General features: G+C 49.7%; 1 protein-coding gene across 2 annotated transcripts in view; it reads left to right on the forward strand.

Annotated features, from left to right (window-relative positions):
* Positions 1-19,493, forward strand: part of DNAI1 (dynein axonemal intermediate chain 1) — an 82,792-nt gene extending 63,299 nt beyond the window's left edge. For both annotated transcript variants that reach the window (XM_069964874.1, XM_069964875.1), the window contains exon 21: positions 19,303-19,493. In XM_069964874.1, coding sequence (XP_069820975.1) covers positions 19,303-19,407 — 105 coding nt within the window. In that variant the 3' untranslated portion in view covers positions 19,408-19,493. The remainder of the gene's footprint in view (positions 1-19,302) is intronic.
* Positions 19,494-20,658: the final 1,165 nt, after the last annotated feature.

Genomic DNA, 20,658 nt, shown 5'->3' on the forward strand with positions numbered 1-20,658 from the left:
GGGTGATATCCCATCACTATAGTGTATAGGAAAGCTGGGTGATATCATATCTGTATAGTGTATAGGAAAGCTGGGTGATATCCCATCACTATAGTGTATAGGAAATCTGGGTGATATCCCATCACTATAGTGTATAGGAAAGCTGGGTGATATCATATCTGTATAGTGTATAGGAAAGCTGGGTGATATCATATCTGTATAGTGTATAGGAAAGCTGGGTGATATCCCATCACTATAGTGTATAGGAAAGCTGGGTGATATCATATCTGTATAGTGTATAGGAAAGCTGGGTGATATCATATCTGTATAGTGTATAGGAAAGCTGGGTGATATCATATCTGTATAGTGTATAGGAAAGCTGGGTGATATCATATCTGTATAGTGTATAGGAAAGCTGGGTGATATCATATCTGTATAGTGTATAGGAAAGCTGGGTGATATCATATCTGTATCGTGTATAGGAAAGCTGGGTGATATCATATCTGTATAGTGTATAGGAAAGCTGGGTGATATCCCATCACTATAGTGTGTAGGAAAGCTGGGTGATATCCCATCACTATAGTGTATAGGAAAGCTGGGTGATATCCCATCACTATAGTGTATAGGAAAGCTGGGTGATATCCCATCACTATAGTGTATAGGAAAGCTGGGTGATATCATATCTGTATAGTGTATAGGAAAGCTGGGTGATATCCCATCATTATAGTGTGTAGGAAAGCTGGGTGATATCCCATCACTATAGTGTATAGGAAAGCTGGGTGATATCCCATCACTATAGTGTATAGGGAAGCTGGGTGATATCCCATCACTATAGTGTATAGGAAAGCTGGGTGATATCATATCTGTATAGTGTATAGGAAAGCTGGGTGATATCATATCTGTATAGTGTATAGGAAAGCTGGGTGATATCCCATCATTATAGTGTGTAGGAAAGCTGGGTGATATCCCATCACTATAGTGTATAGGAAAGCTGGGTGATATCATATCTGTATAGTGTATAGGAAAGCTGGGTGATATCATATCTGTATAGTGTATAGGAAAGCTGGGTGATATCCCATCACTATAGTGTGTAGGAAAGCTGGGTGATATCCCATCACTATAGTGTGTAGGAAAGCTGGGTGATATCATATCTGTATAGTGTATAGGAAAGCTGGGTGATATCATATCTGTATAGTGTATAGGAAAGCTGGGTGATATCATATCTGTATAGTGTATAGGAAAGCTGGGTGATATCATATCTGTATAGTGTATAGGAAAGCTGGGTGATATCATATCTGTATAGTGTGTAGGAAAGCTGGGTGATATCATATCTGTATAGTGTATAGGAAAGCTGGGTGATATCATATCTGTATAGTGTATAGGAATGCTGGGTGATATCATATCTGTATAGTGTATAGGAAAGCTGGGTGATATCATATCTGTATAGTGTATAGGAAAGCTGGGTGATATCATATCTGTATAGTGTATAGGAAAGCTGGGTGATATCATATCTGTATAGTGTATAGGAAAGCTGGGTGATATCATATCTGTATAGTGTATAGGAAAGCTGGGTGATATCATATCTGTATAGTGTATAGGAGCGCTGGATGATATCCCATCACTGTGTGGTGATACATCTGTAGTTACCCGTCTGGGAGAGCTGGATGACTGCTGCTGCAGCAGCAGGTTTGTTGTTCAGGAGTCTGGGAGAGCTGAATGAGTGCTGCTGCCGCCGCTGTCTAGTGAGAAGGACACAAGGACGTGTTGCTGTCTGTGGTGCTGGGGGCAGCAGGCAGCGGCAGCCACAGTGTCTGGGCTGTAATTAGTCGCTGTGATCGCTCGTCGGATCCCATTAACCTTTTCCGGATGTTTCTTTGTTGTGACCAGCGGATCGCGTTATCGGGGGAAAACACTCGTCGCAGGCGTCTAATAATCCCAAACATCCTGCAGGCGCTCATCGCTGCGGATTATGGTCACGTGACCAAGCACATTGACCTCTGACCTGTGGCTTCCAGCTGAAGGGGAACCACTACACAGCCTATAGCTGTCAGGGCATGCTGGGAGTTGTAGTTTTGCAACAGCTGGAAACTTCAGGCTGGGGAAGACTTCCATATAGAAGGCCGAACGTATACGTCATGTGACCAGATCTAAAAACTGAAGGTACCTAACTCCAGTGTCTTGTACATTTCCTGCTCTGGAGGTTTGTTACAATGTATCAGTGCTGGTGCAGCTTGTCCGGCTGTGAGAATTGACTAGACTGGAGGCAAAGGTAACAAACCTTCAGCTGTGAGAAGTCGTGGGTCAGGATAAGGGTTCAGCCTGAGCCTCCTGGTGCATGAACAAAACTCTAGGACTGCAGTAGAGCCTGACATCCTGTATGATTACTGATCCGTCGGCCATTACCTGATCCTGATCCGTGGCTACAGATCTGCAGATTATCAGGGATGGAGGATGTTGTCTGTTCTGAGCAGACGCCATATTGCTGGATCTATTAGCAGGAAGCCCATTAAACATCTGAGTGTTGTGATCAGAACAATCCCATCAATGTCAGCGGTGCTGCTGGTGACGGATCCACCGCAGGGTCCGGAATAATGAGCAGAGGACAATGCTGCTCCAACATGGCCGCACGTGTCATCGGGGCCGAGGAACATCAAAACCCGCAACATCTCTGAAGATCAGAGCGAGCAAAAGAGCGAGCGAGGAAACAGCACAAAAAAGAGCAAAGTATACCGGGACGTATAGAGGTGTGACGGGAGGTATATAGCATAGAGGTGTGACAGGAGGTATATAGCATAGAGGTGAGACGGGAGGTATATAGCATAGAGGTGTGACAGGAGGTATATAGCATAGAGGTGTGACAGGAGGTATATAGCATAGAGGTGTGACGGGAGGTATATAGCATAGAGGTGTGACGGGAGGTATATAGCATAGAGGTGTGACAGGAGGTATATAGCATAGAGGTGTGACAGGAGGTATATAGCATAGAGGTGTGACGGGAGGTATATAGCATAGAGGCGTGACGGGAGGTATATAGCATAGAGGTGTGACCGGAGGTATATAGCATAGAGGTGTGACAGGAGGTATATAGCATAGAGGTGTGACCGGAGGTATATAGCATAGAGGTGTGACCGGAGGTATATAGCATAGAGGTGTGACGGGAGGTATATAGCATAGAGGCGTGACGGGAGGTATAGAGGAGAGAGAGGTGACGGGAGGTATAGAGGAGAGAGAGGTGACGGGAGGTATAGAGGAGAGAGAGAGGTGACGGGAGGTATATAGCATACAGGTGTGACAGGAGGTATATAGCATAGAGGTGTGACCGGAGGTATATAGCATAGAGGTGTGACGGGAGGTATATAGCATAGAGGTGTGACCGGAGGTATATAGCATAGAGGTGTGACGGGAGGTATATAGCATAGAGGTGTGACAGGAGGTATATAGCATAGAGGTGTGACAGGAGGTATATAGCATAGAGGTGTGACGGGAGGTATAAAAGAGAGAGAGGTGACCGGAGGTATATAGCATAGAGGTGTGACGGGAGGTATATAGCATAGAGGTGTGACGGGAGGTATATAGCATAGAGGTGTGACGGGAGGTATATAGCATAGAGGTGAGACGGGGGAGGTATAGAGGAGAGAGAGGTGACGGGAGGTATAGAGGAGAGAGAGGTGTGACAGGAGGTATATAGCATAAAGGTGTGACAGGAGGTATATAGCATAGAGGTGTGACAGGAGGTATATAGCATAGAGGTGAGACGGGAGATATATATCATAGAGGTGTGACGGGAGGTATAGAGGAGAGAGAGGTGACGGGAGGTATAGAGGAGAGAGGTGTGACAGGAGGTATAGAGGAGAGAGAGGTGTGACAGGAGGTATAGAGGAGAGAGGTGTGACAGGAGGTATATATCATAGAGGTGTGACGGGAGGTATAGAGGAGAGAGAGGTGACAGGAGGTATAGAGGAGAGAGGTGTGACAGGAGGTATAGAGGAGAGAGAGGTGACAGGAGGTATAGAGGAGAGAGGTGACGGAAGGTATAGAGGAGAGAGAGGTGACGGGAGGTATAGAGGAGAGAGAGGTGACGGGAGGTATAGAGGAGAGAGAGGTGTGACAGGAGGTATATATCATAGAGGTGTGACGGGAGGTATAGAGGAGAGAGAGGTGACAGGAGGTATAGAGGAGAGAGGTGTGACAGGAGGTATAGAGGAGAGAGAGGTGACAGGAGGTATAGAGGAGAGAGGTGACGGAAGGTATAGAGGAGAGAGAGGTGACGGGAGGTATAGAGGAGAGAGAGGTGACGGGAGGTATAGAGGAGAGAGGTGACGGGAGGTATAGAGGAGAGAGAGAGGTGTGATGTTCCTGGTCGCCGTCTCCCGTCCCCGCTGTGTGCTGTATACTGGTGAGGATGATGGGAGTGATGTTCCTGCCCGCCGTCTCCCGTCCCTGCTGTGTGCTGTATACTTGTGAGGATGATGGGAGTGATGTTCCTGGCTGCGGTCTCCCGTCCCCGCTGTGTGCTGTATACTGGTTGTAGGATGATGGGAGTGATGTTCCTGGCCGCCGTCTCCCGTCCCCGCTGTGTGCTGTATACTGGTGAGGATGATGGGAGTGATGTTCCTGGCCGGGGTCACTCGTCCCCGCTGTGTACTGTATACTGGTGAGGATGATGGGAGTGATGTTCCTGGCCGGGGTCTCCCGTTCCCGCTGTATGCTGTATACTGGTGAGGATGATGGGAGTGATGTTCCTGGCCGCGGTCTCCCGTTCCCGCTGTATGCTGTATACTGGTGAGGATGATGGGAGTGATGTTCCTGGCCGCGGTCTCCCGTTCCCGCTGTGTGCTGTATACTGGTGAGGATGATGGGAGTGATGTTCCTGGCCGCGCTCTCCCGTCCCTGCTGTGTGCTGTATACTGGTTGTAGGATGATGGGAGTGATGTTCCTGGCCGGGGTCACTCGTCCCCGCTGTGTGCTGTATACTTGTGAGGATGATGGGAGTGATGTTCCTGGCCGCGCTCTCCCGTCCCTGCTGTGTGCTGTATACTGGTGAGGATGATGGGAGTGATGTTCCTGGCCGCGGTCTCCGGTCCCTGCTGTGTGGTGTATACTGGTGAGGATGATGGTAATGATGTTCCTGGCCGCGGTCTCCCGTCCCTGCTTTGTGCTGTATACTGGTGAGGATGATGGGAGTGATATTCCTGGCCGCGGTCTCCGGTCCCTGCTGTGTGGTGTATACTGGTGAGGATGATGGGAGTGATGTTCCTGGCCGCGGTCTCCCGTCCCTGCTGTGTGCTGTATAATGGTGAGGATGATGGGAGTGATGTTCCTGGCCGCCGTCTCCTGTCCCTGCTGTATGCTGTATACTGGTGAGGATGATGGGAGTGATGTTCCTGGCCTCGGTCTCCGGTCCCCGCTGTGTGCTGTATACTGGTGAGGATGATGGGAGTGATGTTCCTGGCCGCGGTCTCCCGTCCCTGCTGTGTGCTGTATACTGGTGAGGATGATGGGAGTGATGTTCCTGGCCGCCGTCTCCCGTCCCCGCTGTGTGCTGTATACTGGTGAGGATGATGGGAGTGATGTTCCTGGCCGCGGTCTCCCGTCCCCGCTGTGTGCTGTATACTGGTGAGGATGATGGGAGTGATGTTCCTGGCCGCGGTCTCCCGTCCCCGCTGTGTGCTGTATACTGGTGAGGATGATGGGAGTGATGTTCCTGGCCGCCGTCTCCCGTCCCCGCTGTGTGCTGTATACTGGTGAGGATGATGGGAGTGATATTCCTGGCCGCCGTCTCTCGTCCCCTCTGTGTGCTGTATACTTGTGAGGATGATGGGAGTGATGTTCCTGGCCGCCGTCTTCTGTCCCTGCTGTATGCCGTATACTGGTGAGGATGATGGGAGTGATGTTTGTGGCCGCCCTCTCCCCTCCCTGCTGTGTGCTGTATACTGGTGAGGATGATGGGAGTGATGTTCCTGGTCGCCGTCTCCCGTCCCTGCTGTGTGCTGTATACTGGTGAGGATGATGGGAGTGATGTTCCTGGCCGGGGTCACTCGTCCCCGCTGTGTGCTGTATACTTGTGTGGATGATGGGAGTGATGTTCCTGGCCACCGTCTCCTGTCCCTGCTGTGTGCTGTATACTGGTGAGGATGATGGGAGTGATGTTCCAGGGTGCGGTCCCCTCGTCCCCGCTGTGTGCTGTATACTGGTGAGGATGATGGGAGTGATGTTCCTGGCCGCGGTCTCCCGTCCCTGCTGTGTGCTGTATACTGGTGAGGATGATGGGAGTGATGTTCCTGGCTGCGGTCTCCCGTCCCTGCTGTGTGCTGTATACTGGTGAGGATGATGGGAGTGATGTTCCTGGCCGCGGTCTCCCGTCCCCGCTGTGTGCTGTATACTGGTGAGGATGATGGGAGTGATGTTCCTGGCCGCGGTCTCCCGTCCCCGCTGTGTGCTGTATACTGGTGAGGATGATGGGAGTGATGTTCCTGGCCGCCGTCTCCCGTCCCCGCTGTGTGCTGTTTACTGGTGAGGATGATGGGAGTGATATTCCTGGCCGCCGTCTCTCGTCCCCTCTGTGTGCTGTATACTTGTGAGGATGATGGGAGTGATGTTCCTGGCCGCCGTCTTCTGTCCCTGCTGTATGCCGTATACTGGTGAGGATGATGGGAGTGATGTTTGTGGCCGCCCTCTCCCCTCCCTGCTGTGTGCTGTATACTGGTGAGGATGATGGGAGTGATGTTCCTGGCCGCGGTCTCCCGTCCCCGCTGTGTGCTGTATACTGGTGAGGATGATGGGAGTGATGTTCCTGGTCGCCGTCTCCCGTCCCTGCTGTGTGCTGTATACTGGTGAGGATGATGGGAGTGATGTTCCTGGCCGGGGTCACTCGTCCCCGCTGTGTGCTGTATACTTGTGTGGATGATGGGAGTGATGTTCCTGGCCACCGTCTCCTGTCCCTGCTGTGTGCTGTATACTGGTGAGGATGATGGGAGTGATGTTCCAGGGTGCGGTCCCCTCGTCCCCGCTGTGTGCTGTATACTGGTGAGGATGATGGGAGTGATGTTCCTGGCCGCGGTCTCCTGTCCCTGCTGTGTGCTGTATACTGGTGAGGATGATGGGAGTGATGTTCCTGGCCGCCGTCTCCCGTCCCTGCTGTGTGCTGTATACTGGTGAGGATGATGGGAGTGATGTTCCTGGCTGCGGTCTCCCGTCCCTGCTGTGTGCTGTATACTGGTGAGGATGATGGGAGTGATGTTCCTGGCCGCGGTCTCTTGTCCCTGCTGTGTGCTGTATACTGATGAGGATGATGGGAGTGATGTTCCTGGCCGCGGTCTCCCGTCCCTGCTGTGTGCTGTATACTGGTGAGGATGATGGGAGTGATGTTCCTGGCCGCGGTCTCCCGTCCCTGCTGTGTGCTGTATACTGGTGAGGATGATGGGAGTGATGTTCCTGGCCGCGGTCTCCTGTCCCTGCTGTGTGCTGTATACTGGTGAGGATGATGGGAGTGATGTTCCTGGCCGCGCTCTCCCGTCCCTGCTGTGTGCTGTATACTGGTGAGGATGATGGGAGTGATGTTCCTGGCCGCGGTCTCCCGTCCCTGCTGTGTGCTGTATACTGGTGAGGATGATGGGAGTGATGTTCCTGGCCGCAGTCTCCCGTCCCTGCTGTGTGTTGTATACTGGTGAGGATGATGGGAGTGATGTTCCTGGCTGCCGTCTCCCGTCCCTGCTGTGTGCTGTATACTGGTGAGGATGATGGGAGTGATGTTCCTGGCCGCGGTCTCCCGTCCCTGCTGTGTGCTGTATACTGGTGAGGATGATGGGAGTGATGTTCCTGGCCGCGGTCTCCCGTCCCTGCTGTGTGCTGTATACTGGTGAGGATGATGGGAGTGATGATCCTGGCCGCCGTCTCCCGTCCCTGCTGTGTGCTGTATACTGGTGAGGATGATGGGAGTGATGTTCCTGGCCGCGGTCTCCCGTCCCTGCTGTGTGCTGTATACTGGTGAGGATGATGGGAGTGATGTTCCTGGCCGCCGTCTCCCGTCCCTGCTGTGTGCTGTATACTGGTGAGGATGATGGGAGTGATGTTCCTGCCCGCGGTCTCCCGTCCCCGCTGTGTGCTGTATACTGGTAAGGATGATGGTAGTGATGATTCTGGCCGCGGTCTCCCGTCCCTGCTGTGTGCTGTATACTGGTGAGGATGATGGGAGTGATGTTCCTGGCCGCCGTCGCCTGTCCCTGCTGTGTGCTGTATACTGGTAAGGATGATGGGAGTGATGTTCCTGGCCGCGGTCTCCCTTCCCTGCTGTGTGCTGTATACTGGTGAGGATGATGGGAGTGATGTTCCTGGCCGCGGTCTCCTGTCCCTGCTGTGTGCTGTATACTGGTGAGGATGATGGGAGTGATGTTCCTGGCTGCGGTCTCCCGTCCCTGCTGTGTGCTGTATACTGGTGAGGATGATGGGAGTGATGTTCCTGGCCGCCGTCTCCCGTCCCTGCTGTGTGCTGTATACTGATGAGGATGATGGGAGTGATGTTCCTGGCCGCCGTCTCCCGTCCCTGCTGTGTGCTGTATACTGGTGAGGATGATGGGAGTGATGTTCCTGGCCGCCGTCTCCCGTCCCTGCTGTGTGCTGTATACTGGTGAGGATGATGGGAGTGATGTTCCTGGCCGCGGTCTCCCGTCCCTGCTGTGTGCTGTATACTGGTGAGGATGATGGGAGTGATGTTCCTGGCCGCGGTCTCCCGTCCCTGCTGTGTGCTGTATACTGGTGAGGATGATGGGAGTGATGATCCTGGCCGCGGTCTCCCGTCCCTGCTGTGTGCTGTATACTGGTGAGGATGATGGGAGTGATGTTCCTGGCCGCGGTCTCCCGTCCCTGCTGTGTGCTGTATACTGGTGAGGATGATGGGAGTGATGTTCCTGGCCGCGGTCTCCCGTCCCTGCTGTGTGCTGTATACTGGTGAGGATGATGGGAGTGATGTTCCTGGCCGCGGTCTCCCGTCCCTGCTGTGTGCTGTATACTGGTGAGGATGATGGGAGTGATGTTCCTGGCCGCCGTCTCCCGTCCCTGCTGTGTGCTGTATACTGGTGAGGATGATGGGAGTGATGTTCCTGGCTGCGGTCTCCCGTCCCTGCTGTGTGCTGTATACTGGTGAGGATGATGGGAGTGATGTTCCTGGCCGCGGTCTCCCGTCCCTGCTGTGTGCTGTATACTGGTGAGGATGATGGGAGTGATGTTCCTGGCCGCGGTCTCCCGTCCCTGCTGTGTGCTGTATACTGGTGAGGATGATGGGAGTGATGATCCTGGCCGCCGTCTCCCGTCCCTGCTGTGTGCTGTATACTGGTGAGGATGATGGGAGTGATGTTCCTGGCCGCGGTCTCCCGTCCCTGCTGTGTGCTGTATACTGGTGAGGATGATGGGAGTGATGTTCCTGGCCGCGGTCTCCCGTCCCCGCTGTGTGCTGTATACTGGTAAGGATGATGGTAGTGATGTTCCTGGCCGCCGTCGCCTGTCCCTGCTGTGTGCTGTATACTGGTGAGGATGATGGGAGTGATGTTCCTGGCCGCCGTCGCCTGTCCCTGCTGTGTGCTGTATACTGGTAAGGATGATGGAAGTGATGTTCCTGGCCGCGGTCTCCCTTCCCTGCTGTGTGCTGTATACTGGTGAGGATGATGGGAGTGATGTTCCTGGCTGCGGTCTCCCGTCCCTGCTGTGTGCTGTATACTGGTGAGGATGATGGGAGTGATGTTCCTGGCCGCCGTCTCCCGTCCCTGCTGTGTGCTGTATACTGGTTGTAGGATGATGGGAGTGATGTTCCTGGCCGCGGTCTCCCGTCCCTGCTGTGTGCTGTATACTGGTGAGGATGATGGGAGTGATGTTCCTGGCTGTCGTCTCCCGTCCCTGCTGTGTGCTGTATACTGGTGAGGATGATGGGAGTGATGTTCCTGGCCGCCGTCTCCCGTCCCTGCTGTGTGCTGTATACTGGTGAGGATGATGGGAGTGATGTTCCTGGCCGTGGTCTCCCGTCCCTGCTGTGTGCTGTATACTGGTGAGGATGATGGGAGTGATGTTCCTGGCCGCGGTCTCCCGTCCCTGCTGTGTGCTGTATACTGGTTGTAGGATGATGGGAGTGATGTTCCTGGCCGCGGTCTCCCGTCCCTGCTGTGTGCTGTATACTGGTGAGGATGATGGGAGTGATGTTCCTGGCCGCCGTCTCCCGTCCCTGCTGTGTGCTGTATACTGGTGAGGATGATGGGAGTGATGTTCCTGGCCGCCGTCTCCCGTCCCTGCTGTGTGCTGTATACTGGTGAGGATGATGGGAGTGATGTTCCTGGCCGCCGTCTCCCGTCCCTGCTGTGTGCTGTATACTGGTGAGGATGATGGGAGTGATGTTCCTGGCCGCGGTCTCCCGTCCCCGCTGTGTGCTGTATACTGGTGAGGATGATGGGAGTGATGTTCCTGGCCGCGGTCTGGCTGCTGTACGACGTGTTTCTATTTCGGGCCGGATTAGTCGGATCCCTTCGGTCATCTGGTCCATTATTATTTCTCTGCTGGACCTTTCATGTATTGAGTGATTTGGGGGACGTGGCAGCTCTCCCAGGACTCCCGCCGTCCACTCAGACATCCTGGGGGTTGTAGTTTGGCAGCCGACACCAAACAGCAGTCAAATCAGTGCGGGGACGGCGTATCCCATCAGCCCCTGCTCCGGGGACATGTGCAGTATAAATGGTGGGAGTACAGCAGCCCCCACCCCGGGCTGATCCAGCATCAGAGAAGCACAGCTGCCAGGAACAGCGCCACTCCTGTCATCAGGCTGTGGGCGGTATTGCAGTAAATGTAGCCAGGTTGTAATACCACACACGACCTTAGGATGGGGGGGGGCGCTGTTTCTATGGTTCTGTCATCCTGTATAATTGCGGCTGTCATCGCCCGATGGGAGTTGTAGTTTAGCCCCAGTTTAGCAGACATTGCTGTATTATGAGACAGCTATAACCCATCATCCGCAGGCTTCCTGTAATAGTGGTGTGCAGATGGCGCGCGCTCTGCTGTGCCGTATCCGGAGACGAGGCAGTGATGAGCCATTAATACCGCACCTGTCTGATGAATGGCCGACTGTCGCCTCTATTTGTGGCATCAATGCAGATCGCAGCGTCGTCACAATCTCGGGGGGCGGAGAGGACGGGGGGTCGGCTCCTATTGTAAGAACATGTGCGCAGTGCCGCAGAACGCTCTGCTATTCCGAGGAATTAATAATGTAATAATATTGTGCGCTCAGCGGCTCCGATCAGGGTGATTGTTCCGCACCAGTCGGGGGTAGGTAGGATCCTAAATATTCTACATTCATGAGATAATCTGCGGCTGCCCTCCACCAGCGGAAAAATTCACCAACCTCGCTCAGATCACTGAGGGATCAGATTACACCTGTCCATAGAGTCACAGCTTACACTGCTCTCCAATGTCCTCCATGCTGCTGCTGCTCCTCCTCAGGTTATGGTATAGACGTACAGGGGCAGGATCTCCTCTCCTGTATATGGAGGCTACACCCACTATATCAGGAACAACTGAGACTTATATGGAGGAAAACTGGTGAAAATGCCGTACACAGGGTATATAGTGATCAGCTATAGCGCTGATCCTCTTGTACACACAGGATGGTGAATCCTGAAACGGTAATGACCAACTTTATGGGCTTCATACGTTTGTGCTGACTCTGAACTGCAGCAGAGTAAGAGGAGACGACATTGTGTATGTGTGGAGGAAAGGATTCTCTACAGTAAGAGGAGGGAACATTGTGTATGTGTGGAGGAAAGGATTCTCTACAGTAAGAGGAGGGAACATTGTGTATGTGTGGAGGAAAGGATTCTCTTCAGTAAGAGGAGGCGACATTGTGTGTGTGTGTGTGTGTGTAGAGGAAAGGATTCTCTACAGTAAGAGGAGGTGACATTCTGTGTGTGGAGGAAAGGATTATCTACAGTAAGAGGAGGGAACATTGTGTGTGTGTGGAGGAAAGGATTCTCTACAGTAAGAGGAGGCGACATTGTGTGTGTGTGGAGGAAAGGATTCTCTACAGTAAGAGGAGGGAACATTGTGTATGTGTGGAGGAAAGCGTTCTCTACAGCAAGAAGAGGGGACATTGTGTATGTGTGGAGGAAAAGATTCTCTACAGTAAGAGGAAGTGACATTCTGTGTGTGGAGGAAAGGATTCTCTAAAGTATTAGGAGGCAACATTGTGTATGTGTGGAGGAAAGCGTTCTCTACAGCAAGAAGAGGCAACATTGTGTATGTGTGGGAAAAAAGGATTCTCTACAGTAAGAGGAGGGGGGTCTCTGGAGTGTCTGATCCCATGATTCCTCTTAAAGTGACAGTAGCTAGTTGGTGAGTAGAACACCTGCTGAGTGCCGAGCGGCTCTTGTGTCTTAGGGCCGGGTCCCCCGCTGTATGCTGCTGCAGCGCTGATCTTCTGATGTAGGGGGATCAGGGTTTCTCAGTATAAACTGCATTATTCCCGTCCCTGTAGGGAGCGCTGGGCATCCATGTGGCTGCAGATAACAGGTCTGTGATGGTGTCACCCCTGGGGCTGTGTGTTATTACCAGCTCAGAGCTTTCTGCACGGATCGCCCGGACCGCTATGTGATTAATGAGGCTTTTATCCGGACCCCATGATGTCTTCACTCTAAGTAAATCTTCCATTAGAGCTCAATGTATGACCTACATATATATCCTCTAACTATATCCGCTCCATAGAGTAATCTGTGAGTGAATGGGGGAGGGGGAGTAACCCATCAACTCTGCTGCATCACATACAATCCCCCCAATATGTGTCCTAATAGTATCCCTCAATATATATCCTAATAGTATCCCCTCAATATGTTCCCTAATAGTATCCCCCCAATATGTGTCCTAATAGTATCCCCTCAATATGTTTCCTAATAGTATCCCCCCAATATGTGTCCTAATAGTATCCCCCAATATATATCCTAATAGTATCCCCCAATATATATCCTAATAGTATCCCCCAATATATATCCTAATAGTATCCCCCCAATATATATCCTAATAGTATCCCCCAATATGTTCCCTAATAGTATCCCTCAATATGTTTCCTAATAGTATCCCCCCAATATATATCCTAATAGTATCCCCCCAATATATATCCTAATAGTATCCCCCCAATATATATCCTAATAGTATCCCCCAACATGTATCCTAATAGTATCCCCCCAATATGTATCCTAATAGTATCCCCCAATATATATCCTAATAGTATCCCCCCAATATGTGTCCTCATATTATCCCCCCAATATGTGTCCTCATAGTATCCCCCCAATATATATCCTAATAGTACCCCCCAATATGTGTCCTAATAGTATCCCTCAATATGTTTCCTAATAGTATCCCTCAATATATATCCTAATAGTATCCCCCAATATATATCCTAATAGTATCCCCCCAATATGTGTCCTAATAGTATCCCCCAATATGTATCCTAATAGTATCCCCCAATATGTTCCCTAATAGTATCCCTCAATATGTTTCCTAATAGTATCCCCCAATATGTGTCCTAATAGTATCCCCCCAATATGTGTCCTCATAGTATCCCCCAATATATATCCTAATAGTATCCCCCAATATATATCCTAATAGTATCCCCCCAATATGTGTCCTAATAGTATCCCCCCAATATATATCCTAATAGTATCCCCCAATATATATCCTAATAGTATCCCCCAACATGTATCCTAATAGTATCCCCCCAATATGTGTCCTAATAGTATCCCCCAATATATATCCTAATAGTATCCCCCAATATATACCCGAATTGTATCCCCCTTTATATATCCTTTTACATAGTATCCCCCTTTATATATCCTGTTACATAGTATCCCCCTATATATCCTGTTACATAGTATCCCCCTATATATCCTTTTACATAGTATCCCCCTTTATATATATCCTATTACATAGTATCCCCCTTTATATATCCTGTTACATAGTATCCCCCTATATATCCTGTTACATAGTATCCCCCTATATATCCTGTTACATAGTATCCCCCTATATATATATCCTATTACATAGTATCCCCCTTTATATATCCTGTTACATAGTATCCCCCTATATATCCTGTTACATAGTATCCCCCTATATATCCTATTACATAGTATCCCCCTATATATCCTATTACATAGTATCCCCCTATATATCCTGTTACATAGTATCCCCCTTTATATATCCTAATAGTATCCCCCTTTATATATCCTAATAGTATCCCCCAACATGTATCCTAATAGTATCCCCCCAATATGAGTCCTAATAGTATCCCCCAATATATATCCTAATAGTATTCCCCAATATATATCCTAATAGTATCCCCCAAATATGTATCCTAATAGTATCCCCCAATATGTATCCTAATAGTATCCCCCAATATGTATCCTAATAGTATCCCCCAATATATATCCTAATAGTATCCCCCAACATGTATCCTAATAGTATCCCCCAATATGTATCCTAATAGTATCCCCCCAATATGTGTCCTAATAGTATCCCCCCAATATGTGTCCTAATAGTATCCCTCAATATATATCCTAATAGTATCCCCCCAATATGTATCCTAATAGTATCCCCCCAATATGTGTCCTAATAGTATCCCCCCAATATATATCCTAATAGTATCCCCCAATATATATCCTAATAGTATCCCCCAACATGTATCCTAATAGTATCCCCCAATATGTATCCTAATAGTATCCCCCCAATATGTATCCTAATAGTATCCCCCAATATGTATCCTAATAGTATCCCCCCAATATGTATCCTAATAGTATCCCCAATATATATCCTAATAGTATCCCCCCAATATATATCCTAATAGTATCCCCCAATATATATCCTAATAGTATCCCCCAACATGTATCCTAATAGTATCCCCCCAATATGTATCCTAATAGTATCCCCCCAATATGTTTCCTCATAGTATCCCCCCAATATGTGTCCTAATAGTATCCCCCCAACATGTGTCCTAATAGTATCCCCCCAATATGTGTCCTAATAGTATCCCCCCAACATGTATCCTAATAGTATCCCCCCAATATGTGTCCTAATAGTATCCCCCAATATGTGTCCTAATAGTATCCCCCCAATATGTATCCTAATAGTATCCCCAATATATATCCTAATAGTATCCCCCCAATATGTATCCTAATAGTATCCCCCCAATATGTATCCTGATAGTATCCCCCCAATATGTATCCTAATAGTATCCCCCACTATGTATCCTAATAGTATCCCCCCAATATATATCCTAATAGTATCCCCCAATATGTGTCCTCATAGTATCCCCCAATATGTATCCTAATAGTATCCCCCCAATATGTATCCTAATAGTATCCCCCAATATGTATCCTAATAGTATCCCCCCAATATGTATCCTAATAGTATCCCCCCAATATATATCCTAATAGTATCCCCCAATATGTGTCCTCATAGTATCCCCCCAACATGTATCCTAATAGTATCCCCCAATATGTATCCTAATAGTATCCCCCCAATATGTTTCCTAATAGTATCCCCCAACATGTATCCTAATAGTATCCCCCAATATGTGTCCTCATAGTATCCCCCAATATGTATCCTAATAGTATCCCCCAATATATATCCTCATAGTATCCCCCCAATATATATCCTGATAGTATCCCCCAATATATATCCTAATAGTATCCCCCCAATATGTGTCCTAATAGTATCCCCCAATATGTATCCTAATAGTATCCCCCAATATATATCCTAATAGTATCCCCCAATATGTATCCTAATAGTATCCCCCAATATGTATCCTAATAGTATCCCCCCAATATGTGTCCTAATAGTATCCCCCAATATATATCCTAATAGTATCCCCCCAACATGTATCCTAATAGTATCCCCCAATATGTGTCCTAATAGTATCCCCCCAATATGTGTCCTAATAGTATCCCCCAATATGTATCCTAATAGTATCCCCCCAACATGTATCCTAATAGTATCCCCCCAATATGTATCCTAATAGTATCCCCCAATATATATCCTAATAGTATCCCCCAATATATATCCTAATAGTATCCTCCCAACATGTATCCTAATAGTATCCCCCAATATATATCCTAATAGTATCCCCCCAATATGTGTCCTAATAGTATCCCCCAATATATACCCGAATTGTATCCCCCTTTATATATCCTGTTACATAGTATCCCCCTTTATATATCCTGTTACATAGTATCCCCCTATATATCCTGTTACATAGTATCCCCCTATATATCCTGTTACATAGTATCCCCCTATATATCCTGTTACATAGTATCCCCCTATATATCCTGTTACATAGTATCCCCCTATATATGTCCTGTGACATAGTATCCCCCCCCCCACTTGTACTATAGGGGGGATTCGGGGTGGGTATCACTCCCATCAATTCTGAGCTCCTCAATTCTTTCCTATAATCTCCTGGAAGCAGCGCTGACCCCATCGTCCGGGGGTCTTCTCTCCAGAGAAACAAGAAATCATCCCTTCCCCCCCCCCCCCCCACGCGCGGCCCCGGAGCCATCATCTGAAATGTTACGTCTCCTCATCTGTCCATGGAAATGCCACCCGGAGACGCCATCTTCTCACTGACCTCCCGGGCTGACACAGATGAAACGCAGAGGCAGAAAGAAAACAGCGAGGACCCCAGAGACCCCACAAAAATCATACAATCCCCAATGTCTGCCTAACAAAGGAGACCCCCCCCATGTGTGAGGAGACCCCTGCCATGTGACATCATGTGAGGAGACCCCCGCCATTAGTGATCCTGTGTGAGGAGACCCCCCCTGCCATGTGTGATCCTATGTGAAGAACCCCCCACCCCTGCCATGTGTGAGAACACCCCCGCCATTGGTGATCCTGTGTGAGGAGACCCCCTTAAAGTGTGAGGAGAACCCCACCATGTGTGATCCCGAGTGTGAGGAGACCCCCGCCATTGGTGATCCTGTGTGAGGAGACCCCCCCCCCCCCGCCATGTGTGATCCTATGTGAAGAACCCTCCTCCCCCCCCCCCCCGCCATGTGTGATCCCGAGTGTGAGGAACCCCCCCCATGTGTGATTATGAGTAACGTCTCCTGTAACATTACCGGCTGTAGAGCGGGACGTCTCCTGTTTTATTACCGGCTGTAGAGCGGGACATCACCTGTAATGTTACCGTCTGGAGAGCAGGACGTCTCCCGTAATGTTACCAGCTATAGTGCGGGACGTCTCCTGTAATGTTACTGGTTGTAGAGTGGGACGTCTCCTGTAACGTTACCGGCTGTAGAGCGTGATGTCTCCTGTAATATTACCGGCTGTAGAGCGGGACATCTCCTATAACATTACCGGCTGTAGAGCGTAATGTCTCCTGTAATATCACCGGCTGTAGAGTGGGACGTCTCCTGTAATGTTACCGGTTGTAGAGCGGGACGTCTCCTGTAATATCACCGGCTGTAGAGTGGGACGTCTCCTGTAATATTACCGGTTGTAGAGCGGGACGTCTCCTGTAATATTACCGGCTGTAGAGTGGGACGTCTCCTGTAATATTACCGGCTGTAGAGTGGGACGTCTCCTGTAATATTACCGGCTGTAGAGCGGGACGTCTCCTGTAATGTTACCGGCTGTAGAGCGGGACGTCTCCTGTAATGTTACCGGTTGTAGAGCGGGACGTCTCCTGTAACATTACCGGCTGTAGAGCGGGACGTCTCCTGTAATATTACCGGCTGTAGAGTGGGACGTCTCCTGTAACATTACCGGCTGTAGAGCGTGATGTCTCCTGTAATATTACCGGCTGTAGAGCGGGACGTCTCCTGTAATATTACCGGCTGTAGAGCGGGACGTCTCCTGTAATGTTACCGGTTGTAGAGCGGGACGTCTCCTGTAATATCACCGGCTGTAGAGCGGGACGTCTCCTGTAATGTTACCGGTTGTAGAGCGGGACGTCTCCTATAACATTACCGGCTGTAGAGCGTGATGTCTCCTGTAATATTACCGGCTGTAGAGCGGGACGTCTCCTGTAACATTACCGGCTGTAGAGCGGGACGTCTCCTGTAATGTTACCAGCTGTAGAGCGTGATGTCTCCTGTAATGTTACCGGTTGTAGAGCGGGACGTCTCCTGTAATGTTACCGGTTGTAGAGCGGGACGTCTCCTGTAATGTTACCGGTTGTAGAGCGGGGCGTCTCCTATAACATTACCGGCTGTAGAGCGTGATGTCTCCTGTAATATCACCGGCTGTAGAGCGGGACGTCTCCTGTAACGTTACCGGTTGTAGAGCGGGACGTCTCCTGTAACATTACCGGCTGTAGAGCGGGACGTCTCCTGTAATATCACCGGCTGTAGAGCGGGACGTCTCCTGTAACATTACCGGCTGTAGAGCGTGATGTCTCCTGTAATATTACCGGCTGTAGAGCGGGACGTCTCCTGTAACATTACCGGCTGTAGAGCGTGATGTCTCCTGTAATATTACCGGTTGTAGAGCGGGACGTCTCCTGTAATGTTACCGGTTGTAGAGCGGGACGTCTCCTGTAACATTACCGGCTGTAGAGCGGGACGTCTCCTATAACATTACCAGCTGTAGAGCGGGACGTCTCCTATAACATTACCGGCTGTAGAGCGGGACGTCTCCTATAACATTACCGGCTGTAGAGCGGGACGTCTCCTGTAATATTACCGGCTGTAGAGCGGGACGTCTCCTGTAATATTACCGGCTGTAGAGCGGGACGTCTCCTGTAATATCACCGGCTGTAGAGCAGGACGTCTCCTGTAATATCACCGGCTGTAGAGCAGGACGTCTCCTGTAATATCACCGGCTGTAGAGCGGGACGTCTCCTGTAATATTACCGGCTATAGAGCGGGACGTCTCCTGTAATATCACCGTCTGTAGAGCGGGATGTCTCCTGTAATATCACCGGCTGTAGAGCGGGACGTCTCCTGTAACGTTACCAGCTGTAGAGCGGGACGTCTCCTGTAATATCACCGGCTGTAGAGCGGGACGTCTCCTGTAACGTTACCAGCTGTAGAGCGGGACGTCTCCTGTAATATCACCGGCTGTAGAGTGGGACGTCTCCTGTAATATCACCGGCTGTAGAGCGGGACATCTCCTGTAATATCACCGGCTGTAGAGCGGGACGTCTCCTGTAATATCACCGGCTGTAGAGCGGGACGTCTCCTGTAACATTACCTGCTATAGTGCGGGACGTCTCCTGTAACGTTACCTGGATGTGCGGCAGCGGCCATATTATCACAGTATTCATTGCTTTAGTTCTCAGGATTTTGGGGTATTTTTATGTTTCAGGAGAAGAAGGGACAAGAAGTCACCAAAGGCCCAGAGGTGGAAGTGGCAAAACTGGACAAGTTACTCGCCCTGGTGAGAGAACCGGACGAGAAACCCGAGAAGTGACTGATCCAGCAGCTCCATGTCTGATCTTCTGATGAATCCTGGGAAATCCTTAGCACCTTCTGTTTATAATAAACCTTTATGTATTATATGGGTGTGTGTGATGTCATCAGTGTATGGAACCTGTCCCTGTGAGGTCATCAGTGTATGGAACCTGTCCCTGTGAGGTCATTAGTCACTGTGAAGTCAACAGTCAGTGTGATGTCATCAGTGTATAGAACCTGTCCCTGTGAGGTCATCTGTGTGTGGAACCTGTCCCTGTGAGGTCATCTGTGTGTGGAACCTGTCCCTGTGTGGTCATTAGTCTGTGTGATGTCATCAGTTTATAGAACCTGTCCCTGTGAGGTCATCTGTGTGTGGAACCTGTCCCTGTGAGGTCATCAGTGTATGGAACCTGTCCCTGTGAGGTCATCAGTGTATGGAACCTGTCCCTGTGAGGTCATCAGTGTATGGAACCTGTCCCTGTGAGATCATCAGTGTATGGAACCTGTCCCTGTGAGGTCATTAGTCACTGTGAAGTCAACAGTCAGTGTGATGTCATCAGTGTATGGAACCTGTCCCTGTGAGGTCATCAGTGTATGGAACCTGTCCCTGTGAGGTCATCAGTGTATGGAACCTGTCCCTGTGAGGTCATCAGTCAGTCCCCCGGAGCCAGGAATCCATTAAATGTTCTAATAATATTCTTCCCCCTTTGCTTTATACTGCAGCTCAGCTTAGATTGGCTTCTGTGTGTAAGCAGGAGCCCACCGTAAGAGAGAGATGATCTGGGACCGCCAGGACAGAATAGTCATAACCTACAGGTAACTGACCCCCAATGAGTAAAATAAAGGGAGGAGTTATGATGGGGAGGAGTTATGATGGGGAGGAGCTAAGATATGGTGAAGAGCTTGATATCTCCTCTAATATTTGTAATATGTTGATATCTCCTGTAATATTTTGTAATGTGCTGCTGCCACTAGGATTACATGACTCCTCCTCCAGACATGAGCCCAGCAGAGTTATGGGGGTCCCCGGAGGACTGGGTAGTTGGGTCTCCCATATGATTTAGCATTGCTGTGTCCTCTTATATAGCGCTATTATTTGTACCTGTATTTATTGCTTCTATTCCAGTTTCCATCTCTATTGCTGTGGGCCCTCCATTACCACTTGTGGACAGCTGTGCGAGACCTGACACTGAGCTGAATATAGTGACCTTACTGGTTACGTCTACCCCCACATCTTCTTCATGTATCATCTGCTGTTCTATCTCTCCAC

This window comes from Dendropsophus ebraccatus, chromosome 3 (genome assembly GCF_027789765.1).
Source record: "Dendropsophus ebraccatus isolate aDenEbr1 chromosome 3, aDenEbr1.pat, whole genome shotgun sequence".
Taxonomy (NCBI): Eukaryota; Metazoa; Chordata; class Amphibia; order Anura; family Hylidae; genus Dendropsophus; species Dendropsophus ebraccatus.